This window comes from Convolutriloba macropyga, chromosome 15 (genome assembly GCF_964194025.1).
Source record: "Convolutriloba macropyga chromosome 15, txConMacr16.3, whole genome shotgun sequence".
NCBI lineage: Eukaryota > Metazoa > Xenacoelomorpha > Acoela > Convolutidae > Convolutriloba > Convolutriloba macropyga.
Genome location: NC_134482.1, coordinates 33,421,204 through 33,438,747, shown reverse-complemented (window position 1 = coordinate 33,438,747; position 17,544 = coordinate 33,421,204). Strand labels below are relative to the sequence as shown.

The following is a 17,544-nucleotide window of genomic DNA, read 5'->3' as shown; positions in this document are numbered from 1 at the left end:
AAACAACAACGATAGAACTATAGAGAATCTGGGCTCTTAAAAAGTTTTCTAACAACACCCAGCATATTTTCCATTCTACATGAAATTTGTCAATCGTTCAAAATGTGCACTGAAGATGCATATTTTCAACCACTGAATTTCAGCAGCATCATTGAAAAAATGTGTATCATTCAGGTTGTAGCATTTCAGAATAGCACCTTCAAAAAATTTAGTGTCAGCATTTCAGCCCATGGGAATTTTCAAATTCATCGGTTCGAAAGTGGAAATGTGTTTTGGAGATGGGAGGCAATATCATAATATTTGAATAATGAGGGAACGATGGTACGTAGTTTTTAACCTAAATCGTCCGATATTAATCGGTTATTTGTTATATCTGAAGTTAAAAAATTTAGCAAAAGTTAACATTTTCATTGACATAAGCCACAAATTATCACAAAAAATCAATGCATGTCTTAAAGGATAACATTTTAAATTAATTGCATAGCTTAATTTAAACAATTCGAATTTTCTACTCACAAGCATATAAATATCACTATGTCACGGACTTGTCATTCCTTAATTTTTGGTTAGATAACTTGGGCCAAGTAATTCACCAACTTTTGAAATTTTTATCAAAATTTTCATGAGACAATGGGTTTCCAAGTTTTACTTCTCCTCTGATTCCTATGCTGTTATTGGAACGTAATATTTCAGGGAATGCACTTTTAGGTATATTTTTTAGAGATTGAAAAATGTGTGCTGTTGATTCACTGTTTTTCCCTTGTTAGACAACTCATAGAATATTCTATTGCACTGGTATTGGTTCTGTTTTTAGATGTCCCCTGTTTTGATATCTGGATAATTGATGAATAAGCTAACATTTTAAATTTTTTCTTTCACGTTTATTGGTGTAAGAGAATGAAAAAAAGAAAAACAAAAGGAATTTTTTCAAAAATGTTGCATTAAATTTCCAATGAAACCTGCCAGTAACGAGACTACAAGACAATACAAACAACAAACTCAGAAAGGGAAGACAACCATAAATTACGAACAATATTCAATGTTCGTTTTTAAAAAGTACTCAATAAATAAACCAAAGCCTAAATTACATAGATTGATAACAAATCAAGATAAACCCTACTTCTTTAGAAAAAAACTGAGATTAGGTAACAAATAAACAAAAAAAAAGAAACTGGGAAAAGTAAAAATAAAAATGTGATATGAATTTTCAAAACAAATGACTTCAAAATCAAGAAATTATTAGGTAACAATTAAAATCTTGCCGTACGCTCAACTATATCTCCATTGGAAGCAATCGAGAGCTCAATTTGTTCTAAAGTTCCTCATAGGATTGCATAAAAACGGAAAAAAATGATCAAAATTTCACTTTATTTTTTGATAAAGCTTCTTTGAAGCCGTTGAATCTATAATCTATTCTCTAAAAAAAATTGTTCAGCTGTTGTTTTTTGCGCCATCAATATATTATTTTATCTCTCACGGTTGCTTTCAGTGTGACAAGACAACACGATAAAGTTTCAAAAACGGGTAATTGTCAAAAATAAAAAAAAAATGTTGAAACACGCAGTATCAAAAACATAAAAACCCCGTACTTAAAAAAGCAGCAAAGCCAACTTAACTTTATTGCCATGGAGGAAGTTACCATTTCTTCTTACTGAGACGAAGCAATCTTATGACAGAAACAAGATTTAAAAAAGTAACAAATTTCTCATTTTTAATCCTTCTTTATTTGAAAACAATTGTTTATGAAAACCAAAGCAACCAAAGCTTTCAAGAAAAAAATTTAGATTTGATTAATTTTCATTTTTTAGGAAGCCAATTTCAGTTGAATTTAGTGAGATATTTTCGACTACAATTTCCCAACACTGCAGAACTCATAGTTTCAAAAAAGGTTTTAGGTGATTAAATTTTTGAAGCCATGAAAACCATGAGCTATTCAGTGAAATTATAATTCATGCTCATTGAGCTTCACTTGCATGTAGATGAGATTTGCCGTTAAGTAATCTTGGATTTGAAATCAATCCTGTTAGCAACTGACATTGAAAATTGTATATACAAAGACAATGCTTCAATGCAATCGTTTTTGGATTTGACTATTCCAAAATGGATACACAAAATTGTAGTTGAGAAACTAAAATAAACAAACACTAAACAAAAATTACTCCTTGCTAAAACTCTTGAGTTTTTTACCCTGAGGGCCAATTGTGATACAGTTCAAAATATTCATTTACTCAAGGAGAGGCCTCGAAAGAGTTCTATTTACCACTAAAGGTAAATAAACTAGAGAAATTTGATAAATGTTTAAAAAAACTCAAAATTGTAAAATTTGAATTTTTAAGTTTTGCAGAAAAAAATTCAAAATAGTTTTTTGTCATGGAGTTTTTTCAGGTAACATATCTGCAAATCAAAAAAATTCGTTCGCCAGCAACGATCGTCAACTCAGAGAATGACCAAAAATTTCAAAGAATTTAAAAATAATTCAAAAATTTAACAACATCTTGCTAAAACTCGTCATTTTAAAATCTTTAGAACCATTTAATTGTATCTAGTGATTATCCAGTATCCCTATTTTAAGCCTTAAATAGTTTCACTGGCTCACAATGATCGATAAATTTGGAACACGCTAAAAAATTTCAGAAAATTTGAAAAAAAAATTATCAAAATTTTGCAAAATTTCTTGCTATCAAAAAATTTTAGAACCCTTCCATAGGCCCTAGCAACCAAACAGTAACATATTATCAAACCCTAAAGGAAATTGCTTGGCGCTGAGGCAAAAAAAACTGAACAAATCACAAATTTTTAAGAATAATTGAAAATTGCAAATTTTATCAAAAAGTTATTAATTGTTGTAAAATTAAAAGGTCAGAATATCTTTTGTTGCCACCAAAAACTATGCAGTAATCTATTATCAAAGAAAATTTTTTGAAGCTTGAGAAACCTGAAAGATTACACAAATTATTGAAAAACTTGAAAAAAGTGCAAGTTTTATCGAATAAAATGGCTATAATTTGTGATGTTAAAGTTTTAAAAACCATTCCATGGCAACTCAAAATTTTCTTGTTAGCTATTATTGAACCCTAGAGGAGGTTCTATAGTTCCTGGTGCTTCGAAAACATAAACAATAAAAAATGTTAAAAAATTTGAAAAAAAGCATGTGTTATCGAAAAACTGATAATATTCGTGATGTCAAAATGTTGAAAACCATTCCATTACCACAAGTAACTATGCAGTAACCTATTGTAACTATGACGCAACCCACTAGAGGAGATTGCTTGCCACTGAAGGCCAAAAAAACTAAAAAAAAAAAACTAAACAATTTTTCAAAAACTTGAATAAACTGTAATTTTTTGTAAAAAATTGCGTGTTTATGTTTGGAGTACCAAAACATATAGCTCTTAAAATGGTTATAAAAAGTAATTGCGTCTCTCCTGCACCTCTATCAACGTCTACAAACCTCATTTTTAGACTGGTCCAACAAAAATTCGAAAAACGACGAAGAAACGCGAAAAATTGCAAAAGCGACGAAAAACGACGAAAAAACGCGAAAATATCTTGGGCTCAAAAACTCCCAAAAATGACCTTTAAACATTGAATTGCGGCCTGCTGAGTAAATTCACCACTCTAAGCACTTGAAGGACATCTAAACACCACTGTGAGCCTGTAATGAAAATTGATTCCCTTCATTTAACTGTTTATCTTGTTTTGGATGCTCAAAGTCATGAAAAAGAGGTGTGAAAACCCCTTACAAAAAAGACATAGCAGGACAAGTCCTGGCGTAAAAGTCAAACAATTTTCTTTGAATAAGCAAAAAAATAGACCTAAACATGACTATGAGTGAATTGGGAAAACTATTTCTAAAAAGAATCAGATAAAAAGATTTTTAAAAAATCAATGTCAAAATGCCACATGTGAACAAAAAGACCACTAGCGAGAAATGGAAATTTGGTTCAAACAAAACCTAGGCCTGTAATGAACTATGAATATATTTGTAAATAGCACTAGAATAAAATTCGATACAAAAAATAGAAAAAACAGTATAAATCAAAGTGAAATTGCCGCATGTAAACAAAATAACCACTAGTTAAATAAGAGCGAAAAAATTTCACGCCGCAAAACCACTCGCTTTTTTGCCCCGCTTCCCGTTTCGGCGTGACCAAAATCACTACTCCAATTTGACTTCAAAAATCATGAAAAAGTATGAAGAGATCTTAAGAAATACAGCTAAATACAGATCTCTTGAAATACACTTCAAATTCGTTGAATTGTAAAAAGACAGAGCACCAAAACAATCCAATTCATGGATTGTAAAAAGTTGATCTCAAAACCGAAAAATTTACATCCAAATCCAAACTTCTTTTAATTTGAAAACCATGATGATTTAATTATATCCGTGATATCGCTTCAGGGTTATTAAAGACCGGAAATATTAAAAATAAAAGCATAATGGGGGAAGCATTAAAAAAATAATTAAAAAGACGAAAATGTGAACAAAATCAGTGTGAAAAATGAAATTTTTCGCAAAAACGTAAGCCCCGATGAGTCCTCGAAAAAATGCATAGTTTCATAATTTAAACTCTACACTGGACGGGCTTTCTAGTGATACCACTCAAAGCTCTCCACGATAAATATTTCGATTGGACAAAATAGACTGAACAAAAAAAAAACAGTCGAGCATTTAGCTTCCCCCCCCCACTCCCTCTGGGAGGGTCGGACCAATGAAAAACTTTGGGCTGTCACCGATGCAGTCAATATTTAAAAATACATCAAAATTTGAGTCCAAAACTGCAAGTTTAGGTTATTTTTTGCTTCAAAATCTTACTCATTTTTCTACTCTGTATTTTGTGAGACATTGAGCTGAGTCTGACAATAACAGCCGTGAGAAAATTATGAGCAAGCACACGTTGAGCTTCCTTAGGTTTTTCTTGTAACCAAAGCGCAGTTTGAAAAAGAAGACTTCTATTCCGGCTTCATCAAGTTATCAACCCTTATCGTTCACCAAGGCAAATCTTATATTTGCGTTTTGTCTTTCAGATCCGATAACCAGCTGTGAAATATGCTCAATTGTGCTAGAGATCAAATGCCCAAATTGACAGAATTTTCAGCGCCTTACTTTAAAAAATCAGCCTCCTTCAGTGCATTTTAACATAAATTTCAGAAAGTTCCTCGACCCGGTTTTGTCTGACAAGATTTTAACTAGTGGTCAGGGTTGTTTGGATTGTTTAGGAGTGAAGTTGATACATCTGATTCGGGATCCGAGGGCAGTCGAGTTGTCTAGGAGGAACATGCCGCACAGTGCGCAGAGGGGCATACTGGGCACAGATAGAGTATGTGACAGGGTCTGGCAAGATGTTCAAGAAAGTTAGTTCTAACAATTTTGTTTGAGGCCGGAAAAGTACAAAAGTTCAAATTTGATCAAAACGTTTAAAAAACCAAATATACCGAAGGGGTTGCAGAGAACTGAGATATCAACGATACCTAAAATAATTATCTCTCTTTATCTCTCGTTCAAATTTAAAATTCACAAATTGCTTTATTAGCAGTCTATTATTTAGATTTTGTGTTTTGTATTCTCTATTAATATTTAGTTTTTGAGGTCCATTTATTGAAAATATCTCAAACTCCAGCTGGAGGGTGAGACAAAACTCAGTTGATTTTCAGAAAAATTGTCTTTATTTCCAGTTATTGCTTTTTGCTTTGTTTAGTAATATTGTGAATATTCTTCAGGCGACAAATTTGTACAAGAATTTGGATCTGACCGGATATTGCGACTGACATACGATGAAATCATTCTGGACCAGATTAATGTTATCAAAAAGCTCCACTTATTTGCTAATATTCAACTGTACGATTCAACGCTTGATAAATTTTTTCACTTGACTCACGCTGACAGGAAAATTGGGGGTGGATTTAGACCAACATCGGCTAGAAATGCGTCTTACAACCTGAACAGGTGGAAAAATGAACTTCCCAAGGAAGTTATTGATAATATGGAAAGTACAGAAAGTTGTAAACAGTTAATTGAAACAATCGGTGAAAGAACGAAGCATTTGCGAGATTATTAATGGTTATGACAATGTTATAAACTATTATTATTGGTATTATATGATATCAGTGTGACATGCTACTTATAATTCAAACCTTTTAAAAATTTGTGTTATAAACTTTAGCTAGACGTTGAAAGCGTTGAAAGACGACTTTAGCTTAAGAACATTGAAAAAAGTTTTTGATCTTTGAGTGTAAAACGATGAAATGGGTAATTTTTTACGACCGGAGCTTGAGTAATATAATAAAGTATTAAAATGAGTGCTACATTACAGGTCTTTCTAGGGCACATTTTAACTTAATGATTAGACAATAGCATCTAGTCTAGACTAGCTAGTGAGACTAGTTCAAGTACATAAAAGCAGTTGCTCTAGATATGGAGATCAGTCTTGTACTTTGTAGGAAAATGAGGTCACTTGATAATGCCCAACTATCACGTAAACTATCAAATGTCAATACCCAGGTAGAAGTACTCGTTCACAGTCACACATCACAATACCAATCCGGGCCTTTTTTACTATGAAAATAACCAGGCACTCCGAAAAGAGCTAAGATACTGTCTTTGGTTTGATCAAAGATTTGGTGCGTTCATCTTCTCATTCAAATGTCCAGATAGAAGGACGCGTCAAGACGACAGATACAAACTTAAGCGCGTTCAAATTATGAAAAACTGGGAATGATTAAAAAAGACAGCTCGAGGGCAAGAAGGTGGCTCGTCTATATCGTTGGAATAAATCTTTGGGAAAAATTGGCTATTCTGCGAAACAGACTTTAGCTCGACCATGGCGCGTTTATGTTTTGGTTACAAAAATTCCTCGCCTGTGTACGTTAGAAGGGGTGTAGGAAAAAGTCCCGACAAAACCCCCGTATTAAAGTTGAATTCCGGTCGCGATAATTTGTCCGGTTGTGATAGATTTATATCAACTCCCACGGGCCAGTAAGGCACATGGCCAAATGCGCAATAGTCAAGTGAGGGTTTATTTCTGTTGCGGCATTTTTCCTTGAGGTTTTTTCCTACTTAATCTTAAACGTTTTTTTTTCCATGGGTTATTCCGAAGCCGCGTTAGAACACACCGATCACCACATTACTCAGGTCGCTCAATAGAAAACTGCGTTATAAATGCGTACGAGCAAAGACCTCAACGTGGGTGGCTCAAAGAAGATAAGGAAAACCCTGGCTATGAGAGAATTTTTGTTTTAATTTTATAATCGTTATATAATTTTTAATCAATGCTCGTAGGAGGACGCCGGTAGAGCCGAACGGGCGCAGAGCAGAATGGCATAAAATGAGATTTAAAGCCGAATCTTTCCCGTGCTCTGATGGGTTGATCTTAAACTCGTGCTTTAACGGCAATTTTTTGAGAAAAATGTATTTACAAAATAGCGCAACGAAGGTCTACCCGTGGTCGCAAGTCTGGCCATAGTCCGTAAATTGACTGATTTATTTTGCCATTTGTTACATTTATTTTATCCAATCTATACTAATCAGACTATTTGGAGAATCAAATTTAGGCATTCGGCTCTGATTCTCATTTTTTCTCGTTCAGCTCTGAGCGCGTTTGATTCTAAATCCTAGCTCCTAACAAATCTTATCTTAGTTTTTTGTTAATGTGAAGTGACTTTTTTCTGCGTAAATTCATCATTCACCGGGAAAATCTTGGTTCACAACCGATAATTGTTATTAATATCAGTTCAGTTTGAATCATCAATCGAACTCCACTCGCTATTATCTTGGAAAAATCTTTGAGTTATTTGTCCTTTATTCGCTCCCAATTTTTTCATACCACTGATTTCCGATCAATAAGATGAGAAATAAAATTTTGAGCTCCCCTCCCCTTGGGTTAAAACAAGCTTCGTTGGCAATGTCAAAAACTATAAATGGATCACATGACGGCAGAGTTTTAAGAGTTTGGAAGAATAAGTGAAGAGTTTTATAGGCACTGTTTTGAGTTAGTTAGATCAAATGTAAGCAAAAGTTCATGCTACAAAAAATGAATTCAGGTAGTTGATCAAAATGGCTACAGATTAAATGAGTTGAATGCAAAAATTGGTGCTCGTCCTACAAAGGGAGTTTTGCGATTGCAACTAGGTGTCCTTAGCAGCTGAAATGAATATAAACAATAAATTTCGAGATAACTTTGATATAAAATCGAAAAATAGGTAACAATTGACGAACTCTTAATCAAAGCACATATAGGCAAATGGTTATGACAATGTTATAAACTATTATTATTGGTATTATATGATATCAGTGTGACATGCTACTTATAATTCAAACCTTTTTAAAATTTGTGTTATAAACTTTAGCTAGACGTTGAAAGCGTTGAAAGACGACTTTAGTTTAAGAACATTGAAAAAAGTTTTGGATCTTTGCGTGTAAAACGATGAATTGGGTAATTTTTTACGACCGGAGCTTGAGTAATATAATAAAGTATTAAAATGAGTGCTACATTACAGGTCTTTCTAGGGCACATTTTAACTTAATGATTAGACAATAGCATCTAGTCTAGACTAGCTAGTGAGACTAGTTCAAGTACATAAAAGCAGTTGCTCTAGATATGGAGATCAGTCCTATACTTCGTAAAAAAAATGAGGTCACTTGATAATGCCCAACTATCACGTAAACTATCAAATGTCAATACCCAGGTAGAAGTACTCGTTCACAGTCACACATCACAATACCAATCCGGGCCTTTTTTACTATGAAAATAACCAGGCACTCCGAAAAGAGCTAAGATACTGTCTTTGGTTTGATCAAAGATTTGGTGCGTTCATCTTCTCATTCAAATGTCCAGATAGAAAGACGCGTCAAGACGACAGATACAAACTTAAGCGCGTTCAAATTATGAAAAACTGGGAATGATTAAAACAGACAGCTCGAGGGCAAGAAGGTGGCTCGTCTATATCGTTGGAATAAATCTTTGGCTATTCTGCGAAACAGACTTTAGCTCGACCATGGCGCGTTTATGTTTTGGTTACAAAAATTCCTCGCCTGTGTACGTTAGAAGGGGTGTAGGAAAAAGTCCCGACAAAACCCCCGTATTAAAGTTGAATTCCGGTCGCGATAATTTGTCCGGTTGTGATAGATTTATATCAACTCCCACGGGCCAGTAAGGCACATGGCCAAATGCGCAATAGTCAAGTGAGGGTTTATTTCTGTTGCGGCATTTTTCCTTGAGGTTTTTTCCTACTTAATCTTAAACGTTTTTTTTTCCATGGGTTATTCCGAAGCCGCGTTAGAACACACCGATCACCACATTACTCAGGTCGCTCAATAGAAAACTGCGTTATAAATGCGTACGAGCAAAGACCTCAACGTGGGTGGCTCAAAGAAGATAAGGAAAACCCTGGCTATGAGAGAATTTTTGTTTTAATTTTATAATCGTTATATAATTTTTAATCAATGCTCGTAGGAGGACGCCGGTAGAGCCGAACGGGCGCAGAGCAGAATGGCATAAAATGAGATTTAAAGCCGAATCTTTCCCGTGCTCTGATGGGTTGATCTTAAACTCGTGCTTTAACGGCAATTTTTTGAGAAAAATGTATTTACAAAATAGCGCAACGAAGGTCTACCCGTGGTCGCAAGTCTGGCCATAGTCCGTAAATTGACTGATTTATTTTGCCATTTGTTACATTTATTTTATCCAATTTATACCAATCAGACTATTTGGAGAATCAAATTTAGGCATTCGGCTCCGATTCTCATTTTTTCTCGTTCAGCTCTGAGCGCGTTTGATTCTAAATCCTAGCTCCTAACAAATCTTATCTTAGTTTTTTGTTAATGTGAAGTGACTTTTTTCTGCGTAAATTCATCATTCACCGGGAAAATCTTGGTTCACAACCGATAATTGTTATTAATATCAGTTCAGTTTGAATCATCAATCGAACTCCACTCGCTATTATCTTGGAAAAATCTTTGAGTTATTTGTCCTTTATTCGCTCCCAATTTTTTCATACCACTGATTTCCGATCAATAAGATGAGAAATAAAATTTTGAGCTCCCCTCCCCTTGGGTTAAAACAAGCTTCGTTGGCGATGTCAAAAACTATAAATGGATCACATGACGGCAGAGTTTTAAGAGTTTGGAAGAATAAGTGAAGAGTTTTATAGGCACTGTTTGGAGTTAGTTAGATCAAATGTAAGCGAAAGTTCATGCTACAAAAAATGAATTCAGGTAGTTGATCAAAATGGCTACAGATTAAATGAGTTGAATGCAAAAATTGGTGCTCGTCCTACAAAGGGAGTTTTGCGATTGCAACTAGGTGTCCTTAGCAGCTGAAATGAATAAAAACAATAAATTTCGAGATAATTTTGATATAAAATCGAAAAATAGGTAACAATTGACGAACTCTTAATCAAAGCACATATAGGCAAAACATTAAAAAACATATCTTTTGATTATATTTCTTATAAAACCTGAATAAGTACGCAATATTCCATATTTATGCTGCAAGTTTTTAGCAAGTAAGATACAAACTTTATGACAATTTGGAATATATAAAACACAATTACTCAAAAATTTTTGAGTTTTTTGAAATACCTCATGCGGGACTTCTTATCAGTTTCTCCAAACAACCAGAAATCTAATCTGTTAATTTAAAAATAACAATGTAAATAAGATAAAATAATTAGTTTTTAAGTTAACTCTGTGGCTTTCTGCGTCCGGAGAAAAGTTTAGCAAATTGCATCACAGATTTCATCTGTAGTGTTTGGGTTTTCTTCACAGATTGATATGTCTAATCTTAGGTGATAGCACGTGGAAAAGTTAATGCTCAAAAAAGTGCTCTCCCTGTCGTGAAAAAATTGGAATATTCACTCCATTATCATTGTTCTATACCTATGTTTTTCACTTGAAAAACAGAAAAATTTGCAAAGCTAATTTCCTTGTGCATTGTCTAGACCTTCTGGAAGAGCAACAGACAAAAAGTTGACAAAAAGAACACATAAATGCAAAGTTTAAAAATGTGCAAATATATAAAGATGCACTCTTATCAAGCACAAAACAAACAAATCTAACAATTTTACCAATCAACGATTCTTCCTGATAATTTAGAATGAAATTGTTGCTTAATCGCTTTATATTTTGCTGAATTTTCTTGTGAGTATTTTCTGATTTCATTCGAAGATATCATGTAGTCTATCATAGCTTGAAATATTGAGCCTAGTTGCTGGACATAATTACTTTTTGTTTCCAAATTTTGTTTCCTTTGATCATTTGGTAGATAATGAAAATATTTATTGTGATTATTATTTATCGTGTTTTGGACGACAGAGAAATGAAATTCTTCTGTATGCAGCTTAAAAGTTTACTGACAAAATTGCTAACAATTTAGACATTTTTACCTTTTTTGGACGGTAATTAAATGTTCGGTAAAAACGTTTTTTCTAGGCAAAATTTGCGATTGATAATAAGGCATGCTGTTTTTCAAATTGTAAGTTATGCATTCTTAGCAAAAAGAATATCATAAGAAAGCTCTCAATCTGTAGACTTGTTGGTTATCATTTTGTTATGAACTTCCTTCGAATTTTCAAACGCTCGTTCGATTCCCATCACGGCAAAATTACTTTGAGAAGAGTAGCACTACATTGAAGGCTACCAAATATTTTTTGTTTTCTTTTTCGATTCTGACTTTCAAATTAAACATCCCAGAAAAGACCCCAAAGTGGGCAGAATGATGGCAGCTAAAACTTTTTTCATCCCTCCCCTACCGCAAAGAACACACACAAACACACACACACACACACACACACACACACACACACACACACACACACACACACACACGCACACACACACCACACATAGCCAGGTAAAATTCTACGCTGCAATGTAGACCATGTTACAGAATGTTTACCTTATTAATTTTCTTACAGAATTAAGTGGGGAAAAGGAGTTGATTTCAACCCGGGTCGAGAAAAAAATGCAAAAATAGGTAAGATAAGCGGTGAAAAGTTATTTTTTTCACCGCAAATTTCGTACATAATTTTGCGGTGAAATGCGGTGAATGCGGTGAAATTATGTAAGCTCACCGCTAGGCTAAGCGGTGATCTTACAAAAATTCACCACAATTTACCGCTAAAATATGTAATTTCATCGCCCATACAAGAGTCCGAGCCTCTCACCTCCTGCATGTCATCCACTTCTTCTTCCACTGCGCCATCTCTCACTAAATTCTATTATTTTTTGTTTGAATATAAATCGAATTCACTCTACTTTCTGCAAAACATGCGCGGTGAATTTTTGTAAGATTTGCAATTTTTAGCGGTGAAATTACATATTTTAGCGGTGAAATGTGGTGAATTTTTGTACGTTCACCGCTTATTCTAGTGGTGAAATTACACAAGTTCACCGCTTAGAAAAAAGTGTCAAAAAGATGTAAGATTAAGGGGTAGTTTTAGTGGGAAGGCAAATCTAACAATTCCTCCCACACTCACCATAAATTTCACCGCATTCTTTGCTGATCTCAAACATCTTTAACAATTTTTTTCTAAACGGTGAATTTATGTAAGTTCACCACTAAGTTGAGCGGTGAATTTATGTAATTTCGCCGCATTCACCGCTTATCTTACATAATTTGGACACTTTTTTCGAAGCGGTGAATTTATGTAATTTCACCGCTAAATTCAGCGGTTAAATTATGTAATTTCAGCGCTACCAGGCGATAAAGTTTTTTTTCACCGCTTTCACCGCCTGATTTATGTAATTTCACCGCATTCACCGCTTATCTTACAAAATTTCCGCATTAACTGCTTATCTTACATAATTTTGCGTTGAATGGTGGTGACACCTCGACCCGGGAATCAGTCTACTTTGGCCGATCAATACATCTATTGTCGTGAGTAAAGAATTGTATCATTGGAAAATCCGTGTATTGAAGAATATTTATTAAAAAACTTTTGTTCGAATTTCGTCGTAATGAGCCAACCGGGATATAAACTTTTAGCGAACATTGTCTGATTTTCACTATTTCTGTTCACTTTATAGTTATCGCTTTGCAAAAATGTTTCAATTGCGTTCAAAGTCAAACACTGGCATAAATATTGTGACAATGAGACTGGGCTGTTGAGTCTTTCGATATTATAATTCCCGCAAAATTCTGACCAATTAATCTGATAATCAAGGTTTTATTCAGAAAAACCAGCAACACATCATCTATTTTCTTTAAAACCGATAAAATGTCTCAAGAGCAGTGTTCTCAAACAAAATTTGTTCAGACAATCTTCAAACAAGTTCGAGAGCTTGTTGGACATTTTGAATCTGGAAAAATTATATTGAACATTTTTTTGCTAACTTAAGTAGATTTACACAATTTCTGACTTAGGGATATTACTGACTTTATATGTCCGGAACCTAGGGGGTTTTGATTATAATTGGTGTTGCCTTTTTCTAAAATTGTTTCACATTTTTCGAATTTCATACTTTCATAGCGTGATTAAATTTAAATAAAGATTTTGATCACACTCGAAGTAAAAAGGCAACAAACTCTAGTTGAAGTGAAGAGAGAAACACCTGTCTTTGAAAGTTTTTGGCTTTCAGAGAGGTTTTCTCAATGTGCAAAGGTTTAATTTCAGTCTTTTCCGTTTTCTCTTGTTATTCGCTTGTGAAAAAATGCAACTTTTGGTATCCAGCTGATTTTTGGAATGGGCCACTGTTAATTTCCTATGATTCTGACATTGTGTTTTTACAAAATTTTTATGAATATATTTTTGTGGGTTTTGTCGTTTTTTCTGTTTTCTTTTATCATCTTCAGTCTTCATAATTTCAGGCCTCACGGACTTTATAAGATTTTTTTATTCCTAGCAGTATCTATTCTTTGTTTTCAGATTATGATTCATGGTTTTCATGATTTTGTCAGGTTGTGTGGTCATAAATTGTTGAGTTTTAGATGTCATTGTTGTTCCCAATGTATAAATCTTTAGCCGATTAATTGAAGGGTCCCAATGGTTTTCCAATGAGATAAATTTAACATGCAAAACAACTTAGGCTAATAATTTACGGCTTTTTAGGTTCCAAAGTTAATATTTTTACAAAAATAATAAAATTTTCTGATTTGCCTCCAATTTGTAGAGATTTTCATCAAATTACAGGTTACTTTCAATGATAAAAAATTAACTGTCTTAGAACGGAACAAACACGAACATTTTTTTTGTTTTGGCTATTATACAACAGTTTTTCTATTTCAATACTGGTTGCTGAAAAAATTTGAATGTCAGTCTTGTCATTATTGTTGGTTGTTTGTTGTCTCAAAAAACAGCGCTTAATCTCAGAAAACAGATTCCAAGATCTGTATGATGTTTTTATGTAAGTAGCAGTGTTTTTTAGTTTTTACTGCATGTTATTTACGTAAATGTTCTACTTTTGAACATATTTGGTGATCTTTTTTAACTGGTCTAACTCATAAGCCTTGATAATCTGTTTCTTTTTGCTTCTAGTGTATTTGGGGGGCAAATTTGCCATATCATAACTCTTAATCTTAAAAAAAACTCAATTCGTTTGACAAACAAATATATGTTATATTTAATTTGAAGTCACCATTTTTCAATATAACTATTGAATTCTGTCAATTTCCACAAAATGACGTTTGGTTACCTTGTTTCTCTTTTTTTCAACAAAACTGATATGTAATTTTTGTTTCAACGCGGTTTCAACTTCACTTGTGTACTTGTTGTTATTTATAGTCCTTGATGATTTAATTGTAGATTTTTTTCTTAGTTCAATTTGAATTTTTTTCTGCTTTATAAATTTCAACCGCAAGAAATAGTTAAAGGTTTTTCTGTAGTTCTGAATTCTATTGGATTCGAAGCCCCGCGGTTTGAGAATCAGTTTTCAGTTTTTAAGAGCAGTCTATTGTTTGTCATTTTTGCTGTTTTTATACTTTCTCATCAGAACTGAACATTTTTGCTTCGATGCACGTTGTGAACTTCGTCTGCTTGATGTGATCAATTGTTTTTGCAGTAACTGAAGTTTCATTTTTTTCAATTGTTTTTCACTTATTAAGGGTCATATTTCATTGTTGATAATCAAAGCCCGAGGTTGTTAAATGAGTAAAAAATTTTGCTAATTTTCTGCGCTGTATTTCAGAACAACTCAAGTATTTTTTAATAAAAGTACCTCCTCGTCTTCGTGGTATGTCACCGTCATCTGAACAAGCTCAAAAAAAAGAAAGAAACATTCTATTTGGTTAAATTCGCCACTCAGAAGCTGATTTAGTGAGCGTCGCCTCATTTGTTATCTTATTCAATATGAGAAAAGCGCTAAATTGTGTTATTAATTTTTCTGAGCAGCATTTCTACCTCATTCAGTAAAAGTTTAAAATTTTTCTGCGCCCAATTCCAAAGTCTAAACCAATACTGTACCTTCTGGTCAAAATATAATTGAATTTCATTTAGGACAGGACTGACATGCTCTCGAACCAAGCTAAATTCAATCTATCATTTGGTTCTTATTTCGTGTAACGATTTTCTGTTTTTGATATAAGTTTTGAAAAAAAAAACAAATTTTTTGAGTAGAAGAAAATACTGGTTGATTTAAATAATTTGTCACTCTAATAAAGCATTTCTTAATTGAATTATAGCTAAAACTATTTACTACGATACCTTTTTTTCCATCAACTTATGTAGTTTTTTTAGAATATTAAATATTTTGTTCTTTTTCATATGCCTTGTGCTTATTTTAACTTTCATCAACATGTTGAAAATGATTGTTGACATTTTTATCACAAAATATTTTCTGCTTTTTTCTGCTTTCTTTGTGTATTTTTGAGTTAAAACAGTCATTTGCCTATCTGAAATTCAAAAACGGCTATTGGCGTAAGACTATTCGTTATCCAATTATTAGGCAATTCATTTTTATTAGTTAAATTGTATAGAATTTGAATTAAGATTCCTTTTGTTGTTTGCTATAAAGACGTGATTACTTGATAAAATTGCATATTTTTCATTTGAGAAATTGTATTATGCTGATTTTTTAACTTCCTAAAAATAATTTGGTTAAATCAGTTTCTATCTATGCTACTGCCTACTATGTTAGAAAATGATTCTCACTGGTAGACGCGCCTGTCCATAAATGCAAATCCATCAGGTATCCTTGCGACACCGATACTCTATTTTGTTTTGAAAGTTTCTTATCTCTACGCCATTTGCAGATAGTTTAGCCAAAAATTTCGATGGGTGGGGTCGGAATATTTTATGCAAACAGAGATAATCGATATTCTGTGTGCAATTCAAATATATAACTTTTGTATAACTATATAAATTTTTCTTAGCAAAAAGCTTATTGACAAATTAATATGGCCTAATGCATGGACCAAAAAGACTTTTTTAGTCTTCGAAATTATCAGATGACTTTCAAAAATTATCAGATGATCTTATGTTTGTCAATATATATGTGTACTTATAGACAGAACTTGTAGATTGTAAAATTTAGTTTTTTGTGTTTGATTACATGCAGCCAATTCTAATAGACCCTGAAATCTTTTTTAAACAGAATCTTTTCAAAAACTTTTGTTATTTGGCATTTAAGTGAAGACAAACAAGGTTGTCAGTTATAATATGGAATTGTTCTCTGAGCTTTTTCTGTTTTATATCTCAAATAAAAGTTCCAGATAGCTTTTGTGAAAATTAATGACATAAATTATGTTCGACATTATTTTGAAAGAAAAAATTCAGTTGTTTCTTTTTTCTACTCTGATAACTTTGATTGACTTATATGAAATATATAGTTGCGGTCCCACATTTTTTATACTCAGAAAAAAAATGGTTTCGCTTCTTTGGCAGAAACACCCAGATAATCTCTTTATCAAAGATACTAGCAGATGCGTGTACTCTACAGAATATAACCTTTCCAAACAGCAGTTGAAATAACACAAAAATTTTTTAATATTTCTTAGGAGCAGGACAATAGGCAGCCCGGTTACACACTCATGATATCGAATTCTGCTACATATTTTCAAAATCCAAACAAAATTTTGGATGTTTCGAGAGATGCGTTACATTTTCGAGGATATTAGAAAAATATTGCGCGGTTTTTCAAATTACTTAATAATCAGGGGTTTTTCCAAATAGAGGAAAATACTCAAAATTCTGCCCGAAACCAGTCAATAAAGCGATTTGGCAGTGTTTCTGAAAGAGAAAGACATCTACAATTATAGATACCGTAATACCTCCTCGCTGATTAAATTATCGGGTTATCTGTTGTTACTTTTCTTCTGTTTTCATGTAGATGATTCACATTTTAAAATTTTTTGAAGTTGCGAATTCCGTTTTAGCATTGCATGCAAAAATATGTCTGAAGAAAGTCGATTACACCAGTGTTTCCAATTTTTGACAAATTTTCTGGCAAAAGCGCTTTTTTAACTACTTCTAAGGGTAATTTTATCCGATCTTTAAAAACACTTCTCAGATCTTAGAATGTAAAAATTCTCTTTCATCAAAAAAAGATGCAACAACCTTACATGAGCAATTTTAATGCAAATTTAAGCCATTTTTAATGTTCCATTAAGCGCC

At 33.1% G+C, this 17,544-nt stretch overlaps 1 protein-coding gene across 1 annotated transcript in view; it reads left to right on the top strand.

Annotated features, from left to right (window-relative positions):
* LOC142354311 (carbohydrate sulfotransferase 5-like) overlaps positions 1–6,116 on the top strand; it is a 34,007-nt gene extending 27,891 nt beyond the window's left edge. The window contains exons 4-5 of the mRNA XM_075406579.1: positions 5,221–5,355; positions 5,722–6,116. Coding sequence (XP_075262694.1) covers positions 5,221–5,355; positions 5,722–6,059 — 473 coding nt within the window. The 3' untranslated portion in view covers positions 6,060–6,116. The remainder of the gene's footprint in view (positions 1–5,220; positions 5,356–5,721) is intronic.
* The last annotated feature ends 11,428 nt before the right edge of the window (positions 6,117–17,544 follow it).